We start from the raw sequence: 21,727 nt of genomic DNA, 5'->3' as shown, positions 1-21,727 counted from the left end.
GGAGGTCATCCAAAGATTTTTATCCAACCATCATGCTTCCAAATGAAATGATTTTGATAGCAAGTAATGAGCTAAGCTTAGTGCACTAACACAATTGTCTTTAATCCAACATGAAAGAGAAGATAAACATAAAAACGGTATAATGCTTGAGTTACAACATTCAGATAGCCTAAGAGATGGCTAAGTTGGAACTCAAGCAAAGCTGCCATCCTAAGCTTTGAGAACAGCTTTGTGAACCATGGTTTCCTTGTGAATCTGGTGGCAACTCTTCTCAACAAGATCAAGCAGCTTCTCCAAATTAGTCGCCCATGAATTAAGTACGTCATTACTATCCTTTGCCGTCTGAAAACTCACAATTCCCATGGGCCTGTCAATCTTCGCAACTAAGGCTTTTGATACTACCATATCGGATAGATGCTTCTCCGCCTCCTGAATCACAGAAGATACTTCAGATCAGGCACTACATCAAAGAGAGAATTATACTATCGAAAACCATAACAACAGCAAATAAACTGCAGGATAAACATCCTGTTAAAAGAAATATTAACAAATGTCTACCATATACACATAAACATTAATACATACTTTCTTCAGGAATAAAAGCACAGGTCTTTATGCACTCTTGATGGATGCCTATCAATGTTTTGGGTTGCATATAATCATTGTCAAGGTACTTGATGTGCAATTTGTGTCTAAACGCGAAGAGTCGGTAATAGAGCCATTGCTAGTTGGCATCTTTGCATGTGGTATTCTGATCTAACCATTTTAGATGATTTCACACTAGCATATTCCTTTCCTGACGTGTAAGTAGGAGGTACACATATTTGTTGCATATATTTTGAAGATACATTGCATATTTTGAGGATCTATACATATTTGGGCCTTTTTTAGTGTTGTTTCCTTTTTATTATATACTTAGTTTCTCTTGCTGTTTTTTGAAAAATGTGAGAGCTCTATCAATTTTCATTATACGGATTTATTTATCTTGTTGGTTTTAGAATGATACAGGTATGATTATGTTGTGAATTTTGTGTGAACATTCACTGTCTATGTTTCTTGTGGGATATAAATAAAGGGCAGTGTTGTATAGCACTTATTGAAAATTCATTTAGGCCCAAGTGGGTCTCAAATAGATTATAATCCAATCATGGGAGCCATTGCATGCTTTGGTAGTGAAAATTGGAATCAGATCTACTCAAGACGTGATATTAACTATGGATATTTTAATCACTATGAACCTGCAGCAATCTTATTTCTCTAATTTTATCATTTGACTGGAGATGCACTAGATTGCTCATGAATAATAGTATTTTTATTTTGCTTTTTCTGATCATCCTATAAATTTTATCTCTGTTTCCTACCGTACAAGAATCTGAACTCCAGTTCCTATTGTAAGTGAAATAATAAAAAAAAACAGTGTTGCCTAGTATTGATAACCAAACATGAAGGCATTCAAATACAATTTGAAGACAAATAAGTGCAACAAGATGGGATTTTCTTAAAAAAAAAATTTGTTTATGCAATAGAATGTCTAGCAAATGAGTTAAAAGTAAAAAGAAAATAGAGCAACTTTAGCTTAGGTAATAACCAAGAACCAAACCTGTAGAGTGAGGCATAGTAAACCAGAGAGCCTCTGTAAGGTAATCCTCGAATAGTACTTGGAGACAACCAATATATTCTGAAACAAGAGAAAATTAATAATTCTTAAAACCAAAAGAATGTTGAATATGCAACACAAAATATAGTAGTCATTAGGAATAAGGTACGTGTTCAATGATCCTCAGTTTTAGATCTTCCGCTGCCTTTGGAACCAAAGACCCACCAAGAAGATTCTTCTCAGTTTCAAACTCATTCTTGTAAGTCTCCCAAAGATTTGCCCAATGAATAACCTCCATTGTCACTAGCTGCTTCAACAAAAAGCTAGCATGGTGGACAGCAAAGGAAATAAGCATATGAGATTATAGAAGTGAATAATCTAGCCAATAGAGATAAACAACCAAACATATCCCTACCGAAAGTTGGGAAGTTCAGAAAGGTTTTTATCTTCTAGAGTAGAGTTGAGAAGACTCGACTGCATAGGATCATGGGGCGATAACACCAAGTACCAGCAAATTTTTCTTAGCACCTACATAAGGAGTATGCATAAGAATAATCTAATACATTGTCCAAGGAAAACCCCCTCCCCCAAAAAAACATACCGGAGTCCATTTTGCTGGGTCTTCTTTTACAGATGGAATGTCATATATTGCCTTGTAACTCCGGCAAATCTCTAAATAATCATTATGATGAGAATGGTAGCTGCACCAGGGGTCAAGTAAAAAGTTCTAAGATTAGTTATTCATTAAATATGCATGATGCAAAAACAAAACGACAAATTTGAGGGGAACTGACTAGCTTTCTTAGGAGCAATTTAAATACACTTCAGGAAGCATTGTTAGGCAGAAAAAGAATTTCAATATTTATGCAAGAAAAATATCCAAGTTTTCCTATTCGAGGAATCTCCTTGACAGGTATACAACAATCAATTTTCACAAATACAAAAGATTCACTAGTCAACTCCAAATAATCAACTGCAAATCCAAGTACCGCATTAAGTTTATGCAGTAAAACTATTAAAATATTTGTGGATAATTATATTTTTTATTTAATAAATAATAATAATGATAATGACTAGCTAACTGGAAGAGAAATTCTTATAGTTGATAAAAGTTTTCCTAAAGTGTGCCCCAGGTTTGTTGTTGCAATTCCAAAAAAAGGTATACGCAAATATGATTATCACATCATGAACACACACTTTATTAATTTGTGATTAACCTGCAAGTGCTAAAACAAATTGATCTATACTAAATATCATATTTCTTCTCAAAAAGTTGAGCACCTTCAATGACCTTTTTAAATATAGAACCAGTTGAGCATGTTCTAGAGGATCTCAATTTAGTACATTTGTTTACATTGGTTAAAGTAATTGGATATTCATGCATGTGAGAATACCATAGTATTCTGTAAAGTTTGGATCAAGATCCACAACACAGAAAATTGATCTCCAACATTTATGGGCCAGCCAAGAAACTTGTAAAAAATTACTAGAAATGCTTTCATGAATTGAAAGAGACTCATTTTATGAAAAAGCATAAAAACTATTATACCAATTTATTTAACAAGCAAGTGGAGTTACCCAATCATAAGTTCATAGTAGATCCGCTTCAGCTCCAATAGGGAAGGTATATCTGCAGGGGCCTCTTCCACGACACTGTCCCCTTCCTTTGGCTTCTTTTTTTCCTTTGAAGCATCTGCATCAAACACTCGAGGGCTAATTTTTCTTGACAAAATTTGGGCACGCATATAATCCTGGCGGTCTAAGCACAACCGAACCTGAATTTGTTTTAGGTATAATGTTATAAGCAACAAAGCTTATGCTAATAACTGGTATTTAATTATTAATGTGAAGAAACTATTGTAATCTCATACTTGTTCAAGAATGAAAGCAATTTTCTCTGTTTTAGCCATTGCCCCAAATGTCTCCACCTAAGAAAAACACCATGAAAAATAAATAAGTAATTCTGCAGGAAATAATTTACTTGAATAAGAAGAGGATTCCAATTATGCCTCTACTTACAGCAATTTCTTGCATCAAATCAGCAGCCTCAGCAATAAGGCCTTGCTCTTCTTTAATCTTTGCAAGTCTTTTAATTAAACGAGCTCTCTCAATCTCAACATATATCTATGAGGGGGTTAACAAAATAGCTTTTCAGTACCAGTGAAGGATGTTGCAGGTCAATCAAATAAGCATAATGACAATTAGGTCCATGGTCGGATCATTTACCTTCCCAGCAGAGACATTGTTCAAAGTTTGGATTAACTCTATGCGGGCATCAACATCAGGTGTATCGTCAATATAATTCATTGCCTTTTGCACCATGGCAGTTACAGCCTGTATCAAAAAAGAAGAAAAATGAATATATAATGTCAGTTACAGTTATGAAGCCATCAGTGGCTTATTTCCGTCATATGAATGGATATAAAATAATCAAAGATTCATTCAATTGTGTTCAACAAGTTAATAATCAAAAATAAGTGCAAAGGAAAATTTAGGTATCCAGAAAAAATAGGGATATGAAGAAGCAAATTGAAACAAATATAATTTACAGCAAAGGTAACCTAGGTTATTTCCTGAATGAGGTAAGGAAAAAAAACAGAAGGTTTAGAAAAAAGAAAGAACCAGACTAAAAAATAGCAGGTCGAACCATCACACAATTTTCACATTTTGCATCATAATACAGATGTTGTAGAATGTGAGGAAGCAGGTTTCATGCATTTGATATTTGAGATTAATGAAAAAAATGGATAAAATATGTTCTTATAATAAGATTTGTGTCTTCATAACCTGCAGCTTCATTCAAGTGATCCTTGGACATGTGATGTGACTTTATAAAGCAAAACATCATTATTATTATAGAGACACACTGTTGATAGGAATAACTTATGTGCCAAGTTGGATTGCAACAACCATATTAAGTATCATCATAGTAGAAGATTACTGGCTTGTTGCACAGCCGCACAGGTTGTGTTGGAATTTACAAAATAGCCATTGCAATTTTATTTACCATTGTGATGAGGTATGATCCATTTTGCTACATGCTAGATTCTCTACCAATAATGCTTCTCTCTTATCGGAGAACAGTCTTGCAAAAGGAGGACATGCTCACACCTATTATTGTTTTGTAACAATTCATATGAAAACGACTAAATAGCATAATTATTGCATTTAGCAAACAAGAAGCAACAAGCAATGAAGAGTAGGTACATATGTTATCTCAAATGTTTTAAAAAAAAAAAAAACAGCCCCAAAAACACATAATCTGAGAACTACAGCTTGCCAGGGAAAAAAGAAAATCAAACAATCCACTAATTACCACGTCAAATGATGTGAACTTTGAACCTGAATTAAACATTGTTTGCCACTCTCAGACATAGGTTTATGATGTATCCTAATTGACATATGTTATGTTATTACAAATAATCTAAGAAATCGAAGACATGCCTGCTTAAGTTGCCCTCTTCGCTTTGACAGAAGAACAATTTGATCATTCAGTGTCTTCCATGCGCGCGCTTTATAGCAAAGTTCCACAATATCAACAACAGCTTTCTTCGTTCCAGCCACATCACCAGCAAGCCTCATTTGCTTCTCCACATTCAACAAAGCATCTATAGCAACATCTAGGTTTTCTTCCTGCATTGAGAAAGCTCTTAGCGCACAGTGCTTGCACAAAGCAAGGCAAAATATCTAGTTACAAACGCGATGCCCTTTATCTTAGAGACATCGTAGTCTCGTAGGCATGTCTGTCTCGGTAAAATTTATCAAAAAAAAAAAAATGCATATATCAACAAGATCAAATGCGCCATACTAGCAACGTTAATTTTTTTAGCATACTTGAAGAACTAAAGAAAAAAAAAACAGATCTAAAACCGGCTTCTCCTCAACCCTAGAAAAAAACTAAAAGCAACCAGTGACGACAGAAGAGACGATTCACCATCGTAAAAAATCAAACGGTGCCGCAATGAGAAAACCTAGGTAACAAATTCCAATTGAAGCGACCAGCAAGAATAATTTAAACGATTGAGCGAAAAAAAAAAAGGAAAGAAAAGTTCAAATTTCAATAACAAGGATTAGATCGAGCGATCGACAAGCATCTCACCGTATTCGCGGCCATTTTTTGGCTATTGACCAGAACTGCCAAAGTGAGAGAGAGCGAGGAGAGGAGCAGCGTGCCTCAAGTTTAGCTTTCTCCGGCGCCGGCTTCGATGTACGCCTCCTTACGGTGCCGATCGCATCGCATCGACCTCCATCGCTTAATACTCCATTGGTCACATGTAGAGCCGTTGGATCAACATCGTGCAGTGAAAGATGAGTCAGAGCCGGCCCTGTAACGTCCCGGCGACGAACCGGAGCAGCCCCGTTGGATCAAAATCGTGCGGTGAAGAGACGAGGATGAGGTTTCCAGTAACGAGCAGGATCAGCCGTTGGATCAACATCGTGCGATAACAAATGAGGATGCGTTATGTGAAGTAAGCAAACCTGAACGATCAAATTAATGTCGTTACTGGGGAGGAGTGACCACCAAATATCCACACATTTCCGACAACAAACCATCCAGCAAAAAAGCAATCCAAGCCCATCTTGAAATGATCAAAAAGTGCATTAATCCTGAAAGAAAAAGCAATTCACAAAACAGATTGTGTATCCAATCTGATCATTAATTTCTTAACTTGGACCTTGGTTTGTAGAATTTAGATCAATGATCCGTTATGCTTGACAAGTACATTATTTTCTTGCTATAAGAATTTACATTTTTAGGCTATATCCATAGTGTACCAATGGATTGAGGATGGCAACTACAAGTTTAAATTTATTTTGTTTATATTTGTCATTATATATTAACTTTCAATACCTATTGTTCCTATGAAGATTTTATATTTTGCATCATCTTGATTTCACAAAATATTCAAAGATATTAATATATATGGTAAATATATGAACAATGTAATATTATACATATTTATGTGCTAAACATTGATATAGCAAATAGTAAGTTCCATATGAAGGATTGACAATGTCAGGTAGAAAAAGATTCTTCTATATCAAGATCAAAATAAGTTTTCATAGTTAAAAAATGGTACAGTAATGGTCGACTTTGAATAAATATCAAATTAAAAATGATGTTGATGTAAATTTATCATGTTGGGAAGGTTATCATAATGGTGAAGCTATATGAGAATAATGAGAAAAAAAAAAGGATCAGACTGTAAGTACATAAATATCACAAACCATTGCAGATCCTACTTGGGATTGAATATAAAAGCTAATTTGGATTGTAGGATCCTGAGATCTAATTATAAGGTCGAAACACAATTTTAACAACCATGTTTTATATCCCTGCAGAGTGGAGTTAGCAAATCCTAGAGAAATATCTCACAGAAAACTATTTCATTTTCCATTATCCAAATCCGTTCTGGATGATGTATCTCTCACTGTTTTCTATTTTGTTAATTAAATCTCCTAGTCTGTATTGTCTATTTGTTAGTGTTGACCCATGGGAGTAGGTCTTCTTTACTAATTCCAGTTACCACCTTTGGTATTATTTATTTAGGTGGCGTTTGATTTATGAGTTTAGGAATGAGGGAATAGATTCATTTCCAAACCTTATGTTTGGTTGATAGAAATGGAATTAAGATTTTGAAATGAAATCCAAAAACTTGGGTATGTATGAAACTCACTCCCTCCCTTGAATTTTGATGAAATAGAATGTGAATTAAGTTTTAGACAAAAATACTCTTAGAGGGCGTTTGGTTTAGGGAATAGGAGTGGAGAATGAGAATGAGAATCATTGATTGTCATTGTTAATGTTTGGATTATAGGAATAGGAATGCAAATAAGGGAATAAATTCTTGAAATTGGGTAATAACTCATTCCCATGTACCTCCCCTTCAATGAGGCATTACCCTATTTTCATCAATCAAAATATTTCCTTATTCCAAAAATACCCTTAACCTAAAACTAAAATTTTCTCCCTTAATATCAAATATCAAAATTTATTTATTTATTTTTTCTTTCATATCACTTCTCTCTCCTTGTTCTCTCTCATCATATTTCCTCTCTCATCATTTTTATCACACACTTTCTCTCTCCTATCACACTCTCTTTCCTTTTTCTCATTACACTTTCTCTCTCATCATATTTTCTCTCTCCTCAATCTCTTCGATCGCACTCCCTTCATTCTTTTTTTCTCATCATACTTTCTCTCTCCTCAATCTCTCCCATCACACTCCCTTTTTCCTTTTTTTCTCATTACACTTTTGCTCTCATCACACTTTCTCTCTCTTCAATCTCTCTTGTCACACTCCCTCCTTTTTTTCCTCAACATACTTTCTCTCTCATTATACTTTCTCCCTCATCGTACTTTCTCTCTCCTCGATCTCTCCCATCACACTCAATGTTCTCTTTTTTTCATCACACTTTCTCTCTCATCATACTTTATCTTTCACCATGCTTTCTCTCTCCTCAATCTCTTTCATCACTCTCTCTCTCCTTATTTTTTCTCATTATATTTTCTCTCTCTTCATCCTCTCCCATCGTACTTTCTCTCATATCATATTTTCTCTCTCATCTTCTCTTATCATGCTCTCTCCTATCACACTCTCTTTTCTCATTTTCTCTCATCACACTTTTTCTCTCTTCATTCTTTCACATCACACTTTCTCTCTCTTTATTCTTTTTCATCACACTTTCTCTCTCATCATACTTTCTCTCTTATCATTCTCATTCATTCATCTTTCTCTCACGTCTAATTTTTTCTCTTATTTTTCTTTAAGGGTAAAAAAGAAAATTTTAATTTATTCCGATAGAAAATATGCAACTAACCAAACATTGCTTTTAAGAGTGATATCAATGCTCATACCCATTCTCATTCCACAATACAATGATTCTCATTCCGATTCCTATTCCTAGGAAAGAATCAAACGCCCCCTTAGTATATTTGTTCAAATTTTTTTAATTCCACACTTTCTCTCCTTGTTCTCTCTCATCATATTTTTTCTCTCCTTATTTTATCATCACACTTTCTCTCCCAACATACTTTCTCTCACCTCTTTTTTTCTCATCACACATTCTCTATCATTTTCTCTCTATATTCTCTCTCATCATACATTCTCTCTCCTCATTTTCTCTCTTTTCATTCTCTTCCATCACACTTTCTCTCCTATTACACACTTTCTCCTTATTTTTTCATTATACTTTATCTCTCATCATACTTTCTCTCTCATCATACTTTATCTCTCCTCTTTTTCTCTCATCACACTTTCTCTCTCTTCATTCTCTCTCATCACACACTCTCTCTTTATTTTCTCTAATCACACTTTCTCTCTCATCATACTTTCTCATTTTCTCTTATCACACTCTCTCTCTTCATTTTTTCTCTCTCAACCCACTTTATCTCTCACCATACTTTCTCTCTCCTCACTTTTTCATTTTCTCTCATAATACTTTCTCTCTCTTTATTTTTTCCATCACTCTTTCTCTCTCATGCACTTTCTCTCTCCTCAATCTCTTATTTTCTCTCATCACACTTTCTCTCTCTTCATTTGTTTCCCATCGCTCTTTCTCTCTCAACCCATTTTCTCTCTCATCATACTTTCTCTCTCCTCACTCTTTCATTTTCTCTCATAATACTTTCTCTCTCTTTATTTTTTTCCTATCACTCTTTTTCTCTTAACACACTTTCTCTCTCATCATACTTTTTCTCTTCTCAATCTCTCCTATCATGCACTCTCTCCTCATTTTCTCTCATCATACTTTTTCTCTCTTCATTTTTTCCCAACATATTTTCTCTCTCATCATATGTTTCTCTCACATTCAACTTTCTTTTCCATCTAATTTTTTCTCTTATTTTTTTGTAAGGATAAAAAAGAAAATTTAGGTTCATTCTGATGGAAAATATTTAACTAACCAAACATCATTTTTAAGAATGATACCCAAGCTCATATCCATTCTCATTTCATAATACTATGATACCCAGTTTTATCTTTTCAGACTCATAACACAATTAGGAGGCGTTTGGTTTAGAGGTTTGGGAATGAGGCAATGAATTCATTCTCAAACCTGGTGTTTAGTTGATGGGAATTGAATCAAGATTTTGGAATGAACCCAAAAATTTGAGTATGGATGAAACCCACCCCATCCCTTGGGTTTTGATGGAATGGGAATAAGAATTAAGTTTGGATGAAAATACCCTTAGTATATTTGTTCAAATTTTTTTCATTTCGCTCTCTCCTGGTTCTCTCTCATTATACTTTCTCTCTCTTCATTCTATCATCTCATTTTCTCTCTCAACATACTTTCTCTTTACTAATTCTCTCTCATCACATATTCTCTACTAATTTCTCTCTATATTCTCTCTCATCACACACACTCTCTCATTATTTTCTCTCTTCATTCTCTCCTCATTTTCTCATCATACTTTCTCTCTCCTCAATCTCTCTTACCATACTCTCTCTCCATATTTTCTCTCATCATACTTTCTCTCTCTTCATTCTCTTCCATCACACTCTCTCTCCTAATTCTATCTCATTACAGATTCTCTACCATTTTCTCTCTGTATTTACTCTCATTATTTTCTCTCTCTTCATTCTCTCATTATTTTTTCATCATACTTTCTCTCTCCTCAATCTCTCTTACCATACTCTCTCTCCGTATTTTCTCTCATCACACTTTCTCTCTCTTCATTCTCTTCCATCACACTCTCTCTCCTCATTTTCTCTTATCACGCTTTCCCTCTCTTCATTTTTTCCATCACACATTCTCTCTCATCACATTTTCTCATCATACTTTCTCTCCTCAATCTCTCATTTTCTCTCATCACACTTTCTCTCTCTTCATTTTTTCCTATAACTATTTATCTCTCAGCACAATTTATCTCTCATCACACTTTCCTATAACTTTTTCTCTTCCGATCACGCTCTCTCTCCTCATTTTCTCTCATCACACTTTCCCTCTCTTCTTTTTTTCCCATCACACTTTCTCTCTCATCATATGTTTCTCTCACATTCAACTTTCTCTTCCATATAATTTTTTCTCTTATTTTCCTCTAAGGGTAAAAAAGAAAATATAGGTTCATTCCTATTGAAAATATTCAACTAACCAAATATTATTTTTAAAAATGATACCCAAGCTCATACTCATTCCTATTCTAAAATACTATGATACTCATTCTTATTCTGATTCCTATGAGAGTACCAAACGACACCTTAGTTCTTCTTAGAGTTCTCACTTTGATCAAATAACTTGTATGTGTATATTCAGAGACTTCATACTATAGTTGATGTTGCACTACCAGTTCTAGTTTAAGTCTCTTCTACATTCTTCCCAGCAGATGACTGATCCATATACATTTTATCTTGATCTTACAATTGCTTATCTGAAGACAACTACCGCTTGATGTTGGATGGTCGGTGTTAGCTATTTTCATGTCACGTGGTACATCAAATTAATTAAAATTGAAACTCATTAAAATTAATACAAGCGTTGTAGCAACGAGTCCCAAGTCGTATTTTTCTTTCCAAGGGTAACTAATAAATGTGTGAGTATTCTAGAATTGATTCACTTAGCAAATTGAGTTCTTCTTCAATTCAAACTAAAATCAGATAAGGTTTATTCTTTTCTACATATCACTTTCTTCTTAACTTGATCATCTTCCTTCCAAAACCAAATGAACATCACTTAAGTGAAGATTTTTATGCATCATTGAATCAAATGGTTCAATTCCTATCTCTACAATATACAATCTCAATAACAAGGTACACAATCAAATCTCAAGTTAAGTTTTCTACAATTAAGCTCATTCACAGAAATAAATAAACTCATAAACTCCTTAAACAGAGGTAACAATCAAAACTAAAGTTGATCCATCTTCATTTAAGCAAGATCACAAGTTCAAAGACCAAAATCAGAGTAAAGAATTACTAACTACATTACAAGAGCCTACAACTATCAGCATTAGTAGCAGAATAAACCTAACAACACTAAGGTCAATATCAGTATCAGTATCAGGTTAATAATCCGGGGTTGAAAGCAAGAATTCGGAATCAAAAACATAAAATCTCAACATAAATTGAAATTGCAAAGGTAGGTATCAGATCTGAAGATCTGAGCAAAGTTTGAACACAATTCAAAGACAAGATAAAGAAAAACAAAACCTAAACATTTCACAAACCAAATCGGAACAAATCTTCTCCACTTTGCCGAAACAAAGGTGCTTTCGGAAACCTCCCCTCAAACACCCAACAAGCAATCTCCAAGCGCTCTACTATCACCAGATAACGTTCATAGCTATTGGAAACCTCCCCTCAAGCTCGCATCTGACTGGTATCACCATTAACCGAAGAAAATAGAGCTTGACTCTGAGAATGCGCAAATCAGATCGATCGGCCAAATCTATCCAATGTAGTTGCGGAATGGGATGCGGAAAAGGTACAAAAACTCCAAGAAACCTCCCTCGAAGCTCTGGTGGATGCGGAGATCACTGATCGGAAACTTCCCCCATCGGCAATGTGGTGGTGGACAGAATCAAGGCGCGGCTGAGAAACCTCCCTCGGCTACTCTCTGATCGCCGGAAGATGAACGCAGAAGCTTGATGATCGTCGTCGGAGAAGAAGCTAAGCTCACGGATCTGGAATCGGAGAATGGGAGTCTCGGCGTCGCGCGACGAAGATGATGCCACTATAGCAAAATATCGCGAACTGAGCTCCCCTGTAGCTTCTCACGTGAAGCCTTTTAAACTCCTCAGATCTGATAGGACGGTCTAGGTCGTTTCTGGCTTGATCAACGGCTGTGATGTCTTCAGATCTGGATCAAAACCTTTGGATCCTCATCTATGGCTCAGATCTATCCCTCATTAGGTTGGATGAGCCGGATCTTCAACGGATGACTCAGATCTACTCAATCTTGGATGAACGGCCTATAATGCTCCGAGGCTTGATCGACTTGATTAGCCCTTGATTTGAGCCCAAATGCAGCCTGATCTGATCGGGTCCATGACCCTTTTGATGCCTACAAAATAAGAATCAAATATTAGCACCAAATACCATGATTATAGGTCAATTTGTAATTAAGTACAAATTCAAATGTAATTATGAAATATAATGTATATGTGAGATTAAGCTATGAATAAACCATTAAAAATGTGCATTTTGAATCAAGATAATATAGCCAAAATCATGGTTATCAATGGTACTTTGACATCTTATTTCTTTCCTTAGTATTTTATCGTAATATGCATTCTTACGATGTCAGAAGAGGTTTAACTTATCACACATATCTAACAGCTATGCTGAAAATAATTTCATTAATAATAATAGAGCCTAAGACTTGGTATCTACAATGAAAAGCTACTTTTGGTAGTCATCAACCAATGGCGGATCTAGGAGGGAGTGGGGTGTACTTGGGCACCCCCTTGCTCCCAGAAAATTCCACCAATATACCGCAGTCCGAGGGGCAGCGAGAAGGAAGACAAGCTCCAACTCCCTTCTTTGAGCACCCTCTTCCTTTTTTGTCTGGATCCGCCACTGTCATCAAGTGAATAATATTATAAAGGTAATTTCTCAAATGTTGTGTTTAGCTTACTACCATATCAAGTTTTTTTTATAATCCAGGTATCCAGTTTTTCAAACCGACTAAGAGTGGATATAATTAGAAAATACCTTATCATGCATCGTAGCTGGGAATCGAACCATGGGTACTTGATTAATCTGTCAAATACCCTGCCACTGCACCATTGCTCGAGAGGCACCATATCAAGTTTTTTGTTAATAGAAAAGGTGGTCTTGGCTTGTAGGGAAGTTGCTTTGTCTTAATTACATTATTGAAGTAAAGAACTCATTCTACTTCACAGTTCAAAATGACTCACCATTGGGGAGGGGCTCCTCCTTAAGCACACCCCTGATGTAAAACTTGTCCATGTCAGACTATAAGTATGAGCAATGCTACTTCAACACACCCTTTCATGCATCATCGTAAATCTTTATGCTATAGTCAACAGTTTAGTAAAGTTAAACAGATTAAGTATGTTGAAACATTAAATGAATGTTAACTCACTCCGAGGGTCATGGTCACGGTGGAAGTCAAAGTCTAGACGGTTGATGTCCATGTGTCATTAGCCGGTCGGATAACTCATTCGCCCGACTGGGACAAAGAAGTACCGATCAGATATCACCACAGCTCGGTCAGGCACCGAGCTTCCGACGCTCAAAACAAGACATACGTTGAGCGGCCAGCCCGTTCGGACTTACATCGAACCTCGGAACCGGTGAAAAAGGATCATAACACGACGACAGAGCTCTGACAGTGGAATGTTGGCCGAGCGGCCACTCCGCTCGGCTAAAGGGCTAGACCACCCGAATGGCTAAGGGTTGGCCGAGCGGTTGTCCCGCTCGGCCCACTAACACACAAAAGGAGGATCAGTCAACATCCTCTTAGGAATTCGTGCCATCGACAGACTACATGGTTGTTGGCATGGACAGACAGAGGATCGTACGGCAGAAGCTTCTACTGTCATGTCAGAGATATGCTCGGGTCATTGAGGTATGGTGTCAGGGACGCATTCCTGACACGTCTTTTCAGGATAAGCTTTGAGAAGTGTGTGCACCTCGAGGAGCGTGCACGTGAGCCTTCGGAGCCCTATATAAAGGTCCCTAAGTTCAACGGAGGTATGCATACTTTACTGTAGTTACTGTTACTCTGCTTCTCTGCTTCCTCGCTTATATATCACCGGAGACTGACTTGAGCATCGGAGGGTCATCGTGGGAGAACCCCTCCCTGGCTCAGCAGTGACGGTGTTGTGGTTGCAGGTCTCTCTGATTTGAAGTCCACCAACAGTCAACAGGAGCACCACGTCCCCCAGCATCCATAGCCTCGACTCTCGAACATGATCAAATTCGGCGCCGTCTGTAGGAACACACCTGCATCCGAGCCAAGATGATGGAAGACACTGGACGATTCACACCGTGACACTCACCCAGGAGGAGCTCGACTTGCTCGTACAGGCTCGAGCACAGAAGATAGTCTAACAACAGCGGCAAAAAGCGCTAGCCTATCAACTGGCGCAGCAAGCGACATCTGCATCGGGGGGCCGAGCAGCGCAAGAGGTCCGACTAGAACAGCTCTCCATTTGGGGACAAAACAAAGGCCCGACCGACACCCATGGAGAGGCACCGCCCACCTCGATACCGTTCCACCGGACTTTGTTCCAGACGCCCTCGAAAATCGCACAAGCGAATCAAGAGCGGAGATCCTCTTCAGATGAAGCGTCGGTTCGGGACGAACGAAAGGGCAAGGCACCTCGAGGCGACGCGTCCCCCGAACGGATCAATCGCCAGTTCTCCGAAACGATACTGTAGGACCCTCTGTTGAGACACTATGCCGCACTGGATATTGGATAGTACAACGGGTCGATCGATACAGACGACCATTTGGGTAAGTTCAACAACGCGGTTGTTGGTGCAATCGACCTCTAGGGTTTCGATATTTGACAATATGACCAAGCGTTGACCCAAACAAGACTTGATGTTTGAGAGAGAGAAGTCTAGTTAAGTCTAGATGACTAGCAAATGTAAGTCCTAACCTAAGCTTAGGCAAAGTTGAAGTCCCGATGAGTGAAGTCGGGCCCTAGTGAGTGAAGCTAGGTGGTGGAAGTCCTGGTGAGTGAAATCGGACCCTAGTGAGTGAAGCTTGGTGGAGGAAGTCCTGGTGAGTGAAGTTAGGTCTTAGTGAGTGAATCTAGGTGGAGGAAGTCATGGTGAGTGAAGCCAGGCAATGGAAGTCATAGTGAGTGAAGCTAGGCAACCCTAGGAGGTAACCCTAGGTTATACTTGATATCTATTAATACTGTGTTAACTCAGTGTTGCAAGGAAGCTCAGCTAGGTCGACGGGCTGACCAGGTAGCTGACACGAAGTCCAGACAGGTCGAAGGGCTAACTGGACGTCTGGCAGGTAAGTACAGGTAAGTCATTGGATGAGAGTGGCTATGAGGACGCGTTCCCGGGAAGGAAACATTAGGCGTCGATTCGACTTAGATCCATTTCGGACACCTAAGTCGAGATCGTGAGTAGATTCTGGTCTCGAGGAGACGTAATCTAATTAATATTTTATTTAATCATAAATTGTGCTAACACTCTATTTTGCAGGATATATAATTGTCTCGGACTAACGTTTTCGTGCAGGTAGGAACCTGCCGGAAAACATGGGTCCGAGCCGCCGGAGGCAAGATTTATCCACAAACGTCGCCTCGCCACGTGGAGATCCTTGGTTGGCTCGGCTACGTTATATTCAGGGCGCTCGAAAGGATCCAGACGCCCCAAACCTCCTATATAAGGAGGGTAGAGGCTGGAGTCACAATAACAACGAAAGAACTACTCTTCTGTGCTCCTGCGACGCTGCGAAAGCTCTCTGACAAAAGTGCTAGTTTGTTTTGTCTTTCTTTTCTTATTGTCGGGGTTTCTTCGCTAATTAATTATTGTACTTAGTTTGTAATAAACTCTCGAATTATTAGTGATTGCCCATCGAAAGCACCCTTGCGTGCAGGCCTTAGAGTAGGAGTCGTCAAAGGCTCCGAACCAAGTAAATCATTGTGTTTGCTTTGGCTTGTCTATTTTTCCGCTGCGTACGTATCTCGATAATTTTTAAGTCGCTATTCACCCCCCTCTAGCGAAACTCACGATCCAACAACGGTCACACTTCACCAATACACAGATTAGGTGAAGTGTCGAGTCTTCCTTACCACGCTCTCCAGCTTAGCACAACGATGGTTCAAGAGATTGTCGGACGGATCGATACAAAGCTTCAAGGATTTCTGAACAGCCTTCCTACATCATTTTGCAAGTAGCAAGTGCTACTAGAAGACGAGCGTCAGCTTGTTTTCTTGAAGCAAGGGTCGAGAGAAACCTTCCGAGCGTATATACAATGCTTCAACCAGGTAGCAATGGATATCCCCTCGGTCTCATCCGAGACCATGATGAGTGCCTTCACACAAGGGCTCGTCGAAGGGGATTTCTTCCGATCGCTCATCAGGAAGTCGTCCCACGACTACGACCACATGCTCAAGAAGGCTAATGAGTATATAAACGTGGAGGAGACCCAGGCCGCAAGAAGGAAGAAGGCACCAGCCGAACCCGCGGTGCCGACGAACGACGACCGCCGAACAACCACCGACCACTGAAGGGGGCCGAGAGCTGAAGGTCGACCGCACCAGGAAACGAGGGAGCATGTCGTACAACATGTGGCTTCCGACCCACCAAAGGCATCGAAGGGCAAGGTATGTGCAGCTATGTTCTGTTCCTTCCACCGGTCGGCATCGCACAACACACGCGATTGTTGTGGTCTGACACCAATCACCAGACCGACCCCAAGGGGCTACCGTCAACGATCTCCTTATACTGATCGACGACATGGGCATCAATCCACGGGGCGGCGGGAAGATACAAGAAGATCACCCGAGCGACAACAACATCATCAGCGAAGGGGAAGCATTGACCCTTCCTAAGCTGCGCACGAGTGAAGCAGGCCATCCGCTTGGGAGGAGGAAAATAGAAGTAATGCTGCTCGAGGAGAAATAAACATTATCGTCGACGGACCGACAAGCGGTGTTTCTAACCGAGCCCGGAAGTCATACGTTCGGCGGTTGGAAATTCACGCCGTGGGTTGTAGCCTAGAGAAGGCGAACGGACCCGAAATCAACTTCGGACCCTGAGACCTCGAGTGCGTGGAAGTCCCTCACGATGACACCCTCATCATCCGAGCGGTAATCACCAACTATACTATCCACCGAGTTTTTGTTGACACAGGAAGCTTGGTGAATATAATCTTCAAGAAGGCTTTCGATCAGCTCCAGATCGACCAAGGCGAGCTACTGCCAATGACGACCCCATTATATGGGTTCACTGGCAACGAGGTGCAGCCGATCGACCAAGCTAAGTTGGTAATATCGTTGGAAGAAGAGCCGCTTAGGAGGACCAGAACCACGACCTTCATTGTGGTAGACGCCTCCTCGACCTACAATGTTATCCTGGGACGACCGCCCTCTAAATGAGTTCTGGGCAGTAGTTTCAACCTACTGCCAAAAGATTAAGTTCCTGGTGGATGACCGAGTCGGGGAAGTCAGGGGTGACCAATTGGTCGCTCGGAGATGCTACGTTGAAATAGTCAAGACTGAGGTCAGGTCCGCTCGCAAAACTCCGCGGCTAGAGGTTAGTGCTATTACGGAAAAGCCTCCTACCTTAGTGTATGAAGAAAAGGAGGAAGTCCAAATCCATCCTCGCCGAGTGGAAGCAACAACTTTCATAGCGTCTGATATGGAGGCTGAACAGAAGGCGGAGCTGATCGCCTGCCTCCTGCAAAAATCACGACGTGTTCGCATGATCGACGCACGAACTCCCCGGGATTTCCCCGAGCGTCGCATAACACGAACTTTACGTCCGACCGGACGAGAAGCCGAAGTGGAAGTTTGCTCAAGAAGGTCGAAAGTTGGGTTCGGGTGAGCCCTATTTTGGATGGCCGAAATCACCCAAGCGAGCAGAACCGGAGCAGAAGACCTGGACCGAAGCAAGCGGAGCCGAAGCTAGAGGCTCGGAGAAAAAGTCAACAAAATGTTGACTTTCAACCTTCGGGGGCGTCCGGAACCCAATTCTTAGTCATTTCGACGTGGCGTTTGAACGTTGCGTCGGGCAAGGGCGACCCTTGTGGTGGGCAGGCAAGGCACTTGTCCAGGGCCCCACTTTGGGTGGGGGCCCATTAATTTTTTTTAATATATTATATAAAAATATATTAGATTTTCTCAATTCTTCAATTCTTCAATCCTCCTCATCGAAGCGATTCAAGCGAAGCTTTCTTGCCCTAGCCCTCTCGTCGATTCAAACGAAGCTCTCTCGCCCTCTCTCTTGTCGCGCCCTCCCTCATCGCACCTGAACTCCGAAGCTCCCCGCGACGACGTTGTTCCTCGCCGTGCCCTCCCTTGAGCCGCTCTCACTTACAAGAGATATTTTAGGACTGATTATTTTCTTGTTGTGGTAGATATTGCTCTTATGGAGTTGAGGAGTATGTTTGAACAATTGAATATTTTTGAAAAGATGTTTGGATTCTTGTTCGATGGAGAACAGTTAATGGCATTGGATGAAGATGATTTGAGAACATATTGTGTGAATCTTGAATCTGCTCTAAAAAAGGATGATATGTCTGATATTGATGCATATGATCTACTTTTGGAATTACGAATGTTGCAAGAGATGCTACCTCTGGAAGCATGTGACACAAATAAATCTTGGATGACCATTAAAATTTTAGAGTTTCCATTGAAAATGGATATTTTCCCTATGATCGTGGTTGCCTATCAAATTTTACTGACTATTCCTGTGACTGTAACATCAGTTGAAAGGAGCTTTTCAAAGTTAAAATTATTGAAATCTTATTTGAGAACTATAATGAGTCAAGAGAGATTGAATGACTTAGCGATCCTTTACATGGAGAAAGACATATTGGATGATATCTCATATGACGATATAATTAATGACTTTGCTTCAAAAAAACGTAAAAGAGTACATTTTAAGTGATATTGATTGTTGAATAAATTATTTTGAGAAATCATGTAAAATGTTATCTAATATATAGTTTCTTCAATTACATATTTTAGTTTATTTTGATTATGATATTTAATTAAATTTTTAATATATATTTGATTTTTCAAATTAATATTGCAAGAGGGAGGGCCCAAATGGCTAAATTTATAATTTTGCTCCGGGCCTAATTTTTCTCAGGACCGCCCTTGGCTTCGGGGATAGAATTCTATCTCATTTTAGACGTTTGGAACGCTTCCAGGCGCCCCAAGCAGGGTTATATAAACAACCCTACTTTCAGAAGCTAAGTAGAAGGGAAAATAGTTAAACAATACTTGTAGACACTTTCTGTTTTAGCTTTCTATTTCTGTGCTGTCATTGCTTTAAAGAGACTTCTCTGTCTAAAGGAGAAATTAGTGCACTTTACTTTCTTGGATTAACAACCTCCCCGGTTGTAACAAGTAGATTCTCGGTACCTCTGTCTTTTAGTTTCTTTATTATATTTATGCAAGTGTTAGATTTATAAAGCTGTAAATCTAAGAAAGGTCTTTTTGTTTTATTTTTGTGCAGGGGCTATTCACTCTCCTCTAGCCGACCGCCAAGGGTCCTAACATGCACGTGCTATCGGGTCCCGCGGACCTAGCTGGATTTCAGCCTGGTGTCAAGTCCTCCAGACCTAACAACTCCTGCACACTTCGTAAAGTAATTAGATCATAAACACTCTAACTTTAATTCACATGTTATTTATCAAAACATGAGTTAGATCATTAGTGCAAATTGCACCAACACCTCGACACTGTTCATCCGTGAGACTTCCAATTGAACGGAGAGGCCTCGATTGCCTCTTTTGGTAGAGGCACTGCCGATGCTCGAGGTGCCTGCAAAGCTATTGGAGGCACATCAAGCACTGTTCATCAATGGTCAATTACAATATCGACCATTCTTTTCCTCGCGCTCATTTGAGTGATGTTCTGGTCATCTGGAGTTGAGCACACCCGAGCTCAACTCCAACTTTCTCCTCGAGCAAACTTCCTCCTCGACTTCTCATCCCTCGAATGCGCCTCGCACGCCCTTTTCGTTTATCGGTGCACTCTTTCGCAGCTCCTTATTCCTCAGATACACCGAGTACGTCAACTTATTTTTTATATTATTCTTCTCACTTGTTATATCTTCCGCTCAACTTATATTTAAATATATAAAATTTAATTTAATTCTATTAATCACATTAAAATTATCTTAAAATACTTATAATATCACCGATCCATGATAATCTTATGAAAAAAATTTTGTCCACATATAGCGGTCCGCCAAATGAGGCCGCCGAAAATTAATACCGAAAATTAGGGGCATCCTCGTTTCAACGCCAACACGTCCTCGACTCGAGGAAAGTGAATCAACCTCATGCGACGTGATCGAGATAATTCATAAAACGAAGGGCATTTTAGTATTTTTACTTATTAAAACGATGTTCCATCTGCCTACGCTATTTACATGCACTTCCTTGGTCAGCGTTGAACAACCAAAACAATGAATTTGGAATCATCCATTTGCTTGCCCATCTACGCCACAAATTAATTAATACCCAAACTATGCTCCTTTGTTGTGCCAAGGCATCGGCACTTCGCCACTCCTCTTGAACTCCACGTGTCGTCACCTTCGCCACGTATTTCTTAAGGTAAGCCAGGAAGAGTTAATATTTAATTTGGCGTGTGGTTTAATCAAGTGGTTCAGACAATCTTTTCATTAAATGAAATAATAAAATAATACAAATAATTTCAAGCTCATTGCCCAACTAATCTCACATATTTGTTAATTGATTATGTAGATATAAATAAAAGTAGCGATAAAACACTTGATACGCCTTAAATATGATGATGCCGCTTATCGGCTTATGGTTGGTAGTTGACAATTAACTACCTTGCGGTTAGTCGCTGGTTATTTTTAGATTTGTTAATCATATGCCATTAAAATCTTTAATTAATGACATTTTTACACGTGATAAACAAAAATCATTAAATTTTCCGCTAGCCAGGGATAAATTGAAAAACATATACGACGATTTATTTAATTTTTTTTTATAAATACGTTATAATTAGATATTAAACTATAAATAATAATTTAAATGGCCTACCATAATCTTATAACTACATAACCAATTTTTTTTCCGCGTGATCAAAATGCATGTTACTCACGCGGAGATAACAACTGAATTAGGGGTACTTTAGTTATGACATTGTTACCCATTGACTGATATGTCAGGTTCGAGCTCCCACCTACGCAGGCTCTTATCAATTAAAAAGTCTTCAATTTGGGACAATGTTGACTGAGGTACTGAGTTCAAGTCCTCTTATCAACTCTTTATCCGTCGGATACATGGTATTGGGGCTCCGTCGGATACGTGATATTGAGGCTCCCCAAAAAAAATCCCTTCGGGGGTTTTTGGAGTATGGAGCGGATACGTGGTATTGAGGCTCCCAAAAAAAAATCCCTTCGGGGGTTTCTGGGATATGGGGCCGTGAAACGGCGACCCAGTCACGTTAAAAAGTTTACCCTACCTTAGTTTTGTCCCCGCTTC

At 39.1% G+C, this 21,727-nt stretch overlaps 1 protein-coding gene across 1 annotated transcript; it reads right to left on the bottom strand.

Annotated features, from left to right (window-relative positions):
* Positions 1–16: 16 nt before the first annotated feature.
* On the bottom strand, positions 17–5,857 carry LOC122036765 (26S proteasome non-ATPase regulatory subunit 12 homolog A-like). The gene is made up of 11 exons (XM_042596167.1): positions 5,697–5,857; positions 5,042–5,230; positions 3,824–3,931; positions 3,617–3,721; positions 3,469–3,525; positions 3,176–3,372; positions 2,199–2,298; positions 2,013–2,125; positions 1,767–1,920; positions 1,601–1,678; positions 17–429 (listed from the first exon to the last, which is right to left on the bottom strand). Exons 1-11 carry the CDS (start codon positions 5,709–5,711, stop codon positions 211–213), a joined length of 1,335 nt encoding a protein of 444 aa, XP_042452101.1. The 5' UTR covers positions 5,712–5,857; the 3' UTR covers positions 17–210.
* Positions 5,858–21,727: the final 15,870 nt, after the last annotated feature.

Source organism: Zingiber officinale, unplaced genomic scaffold (genome assembly GCF_018446385.1).
Source record: "Zingiber officinale cultivar Zhangliang unplaced genomic scaffold, Zo_v1.1 ctg207, whole genome shotgun sequence".
NCBI classification, from domain to species: Eukaryota; Viridiplantae; Streptophyta; class Magnoliopsida; order Zingiberales; family Zingiberaceae; genus Zingiber; species Zingiber officinale.
The sequence above is the reverse complement of the archived record's forward strand: the minus strand, read 5'-3'. Positions and strand labels throughout refer to the sequence as shown.

What these genes read in the sequence shown, in the direction of transcription:
- LOC122036765 (XM_042596167.1), bottom strand. An exon ending in ACCCAGCAAAATGGACTCCG is followed by an intron (nt 2,126 to 2,198) that starts GTATGTTTTTTT and finishes CTCCTTATGTAG; the next exon opens with GTGCTAAGAAAAATTTGCTG. An exon ending in TCTGAACTTCCCAACTTTCG is followed by an intron (nt 1,921 to 2,012) that starts GTAGGGATATGT and finishes CCACCATGCTAG; the next exon opens with CTTTTTGTTGAAGCAGCTAG.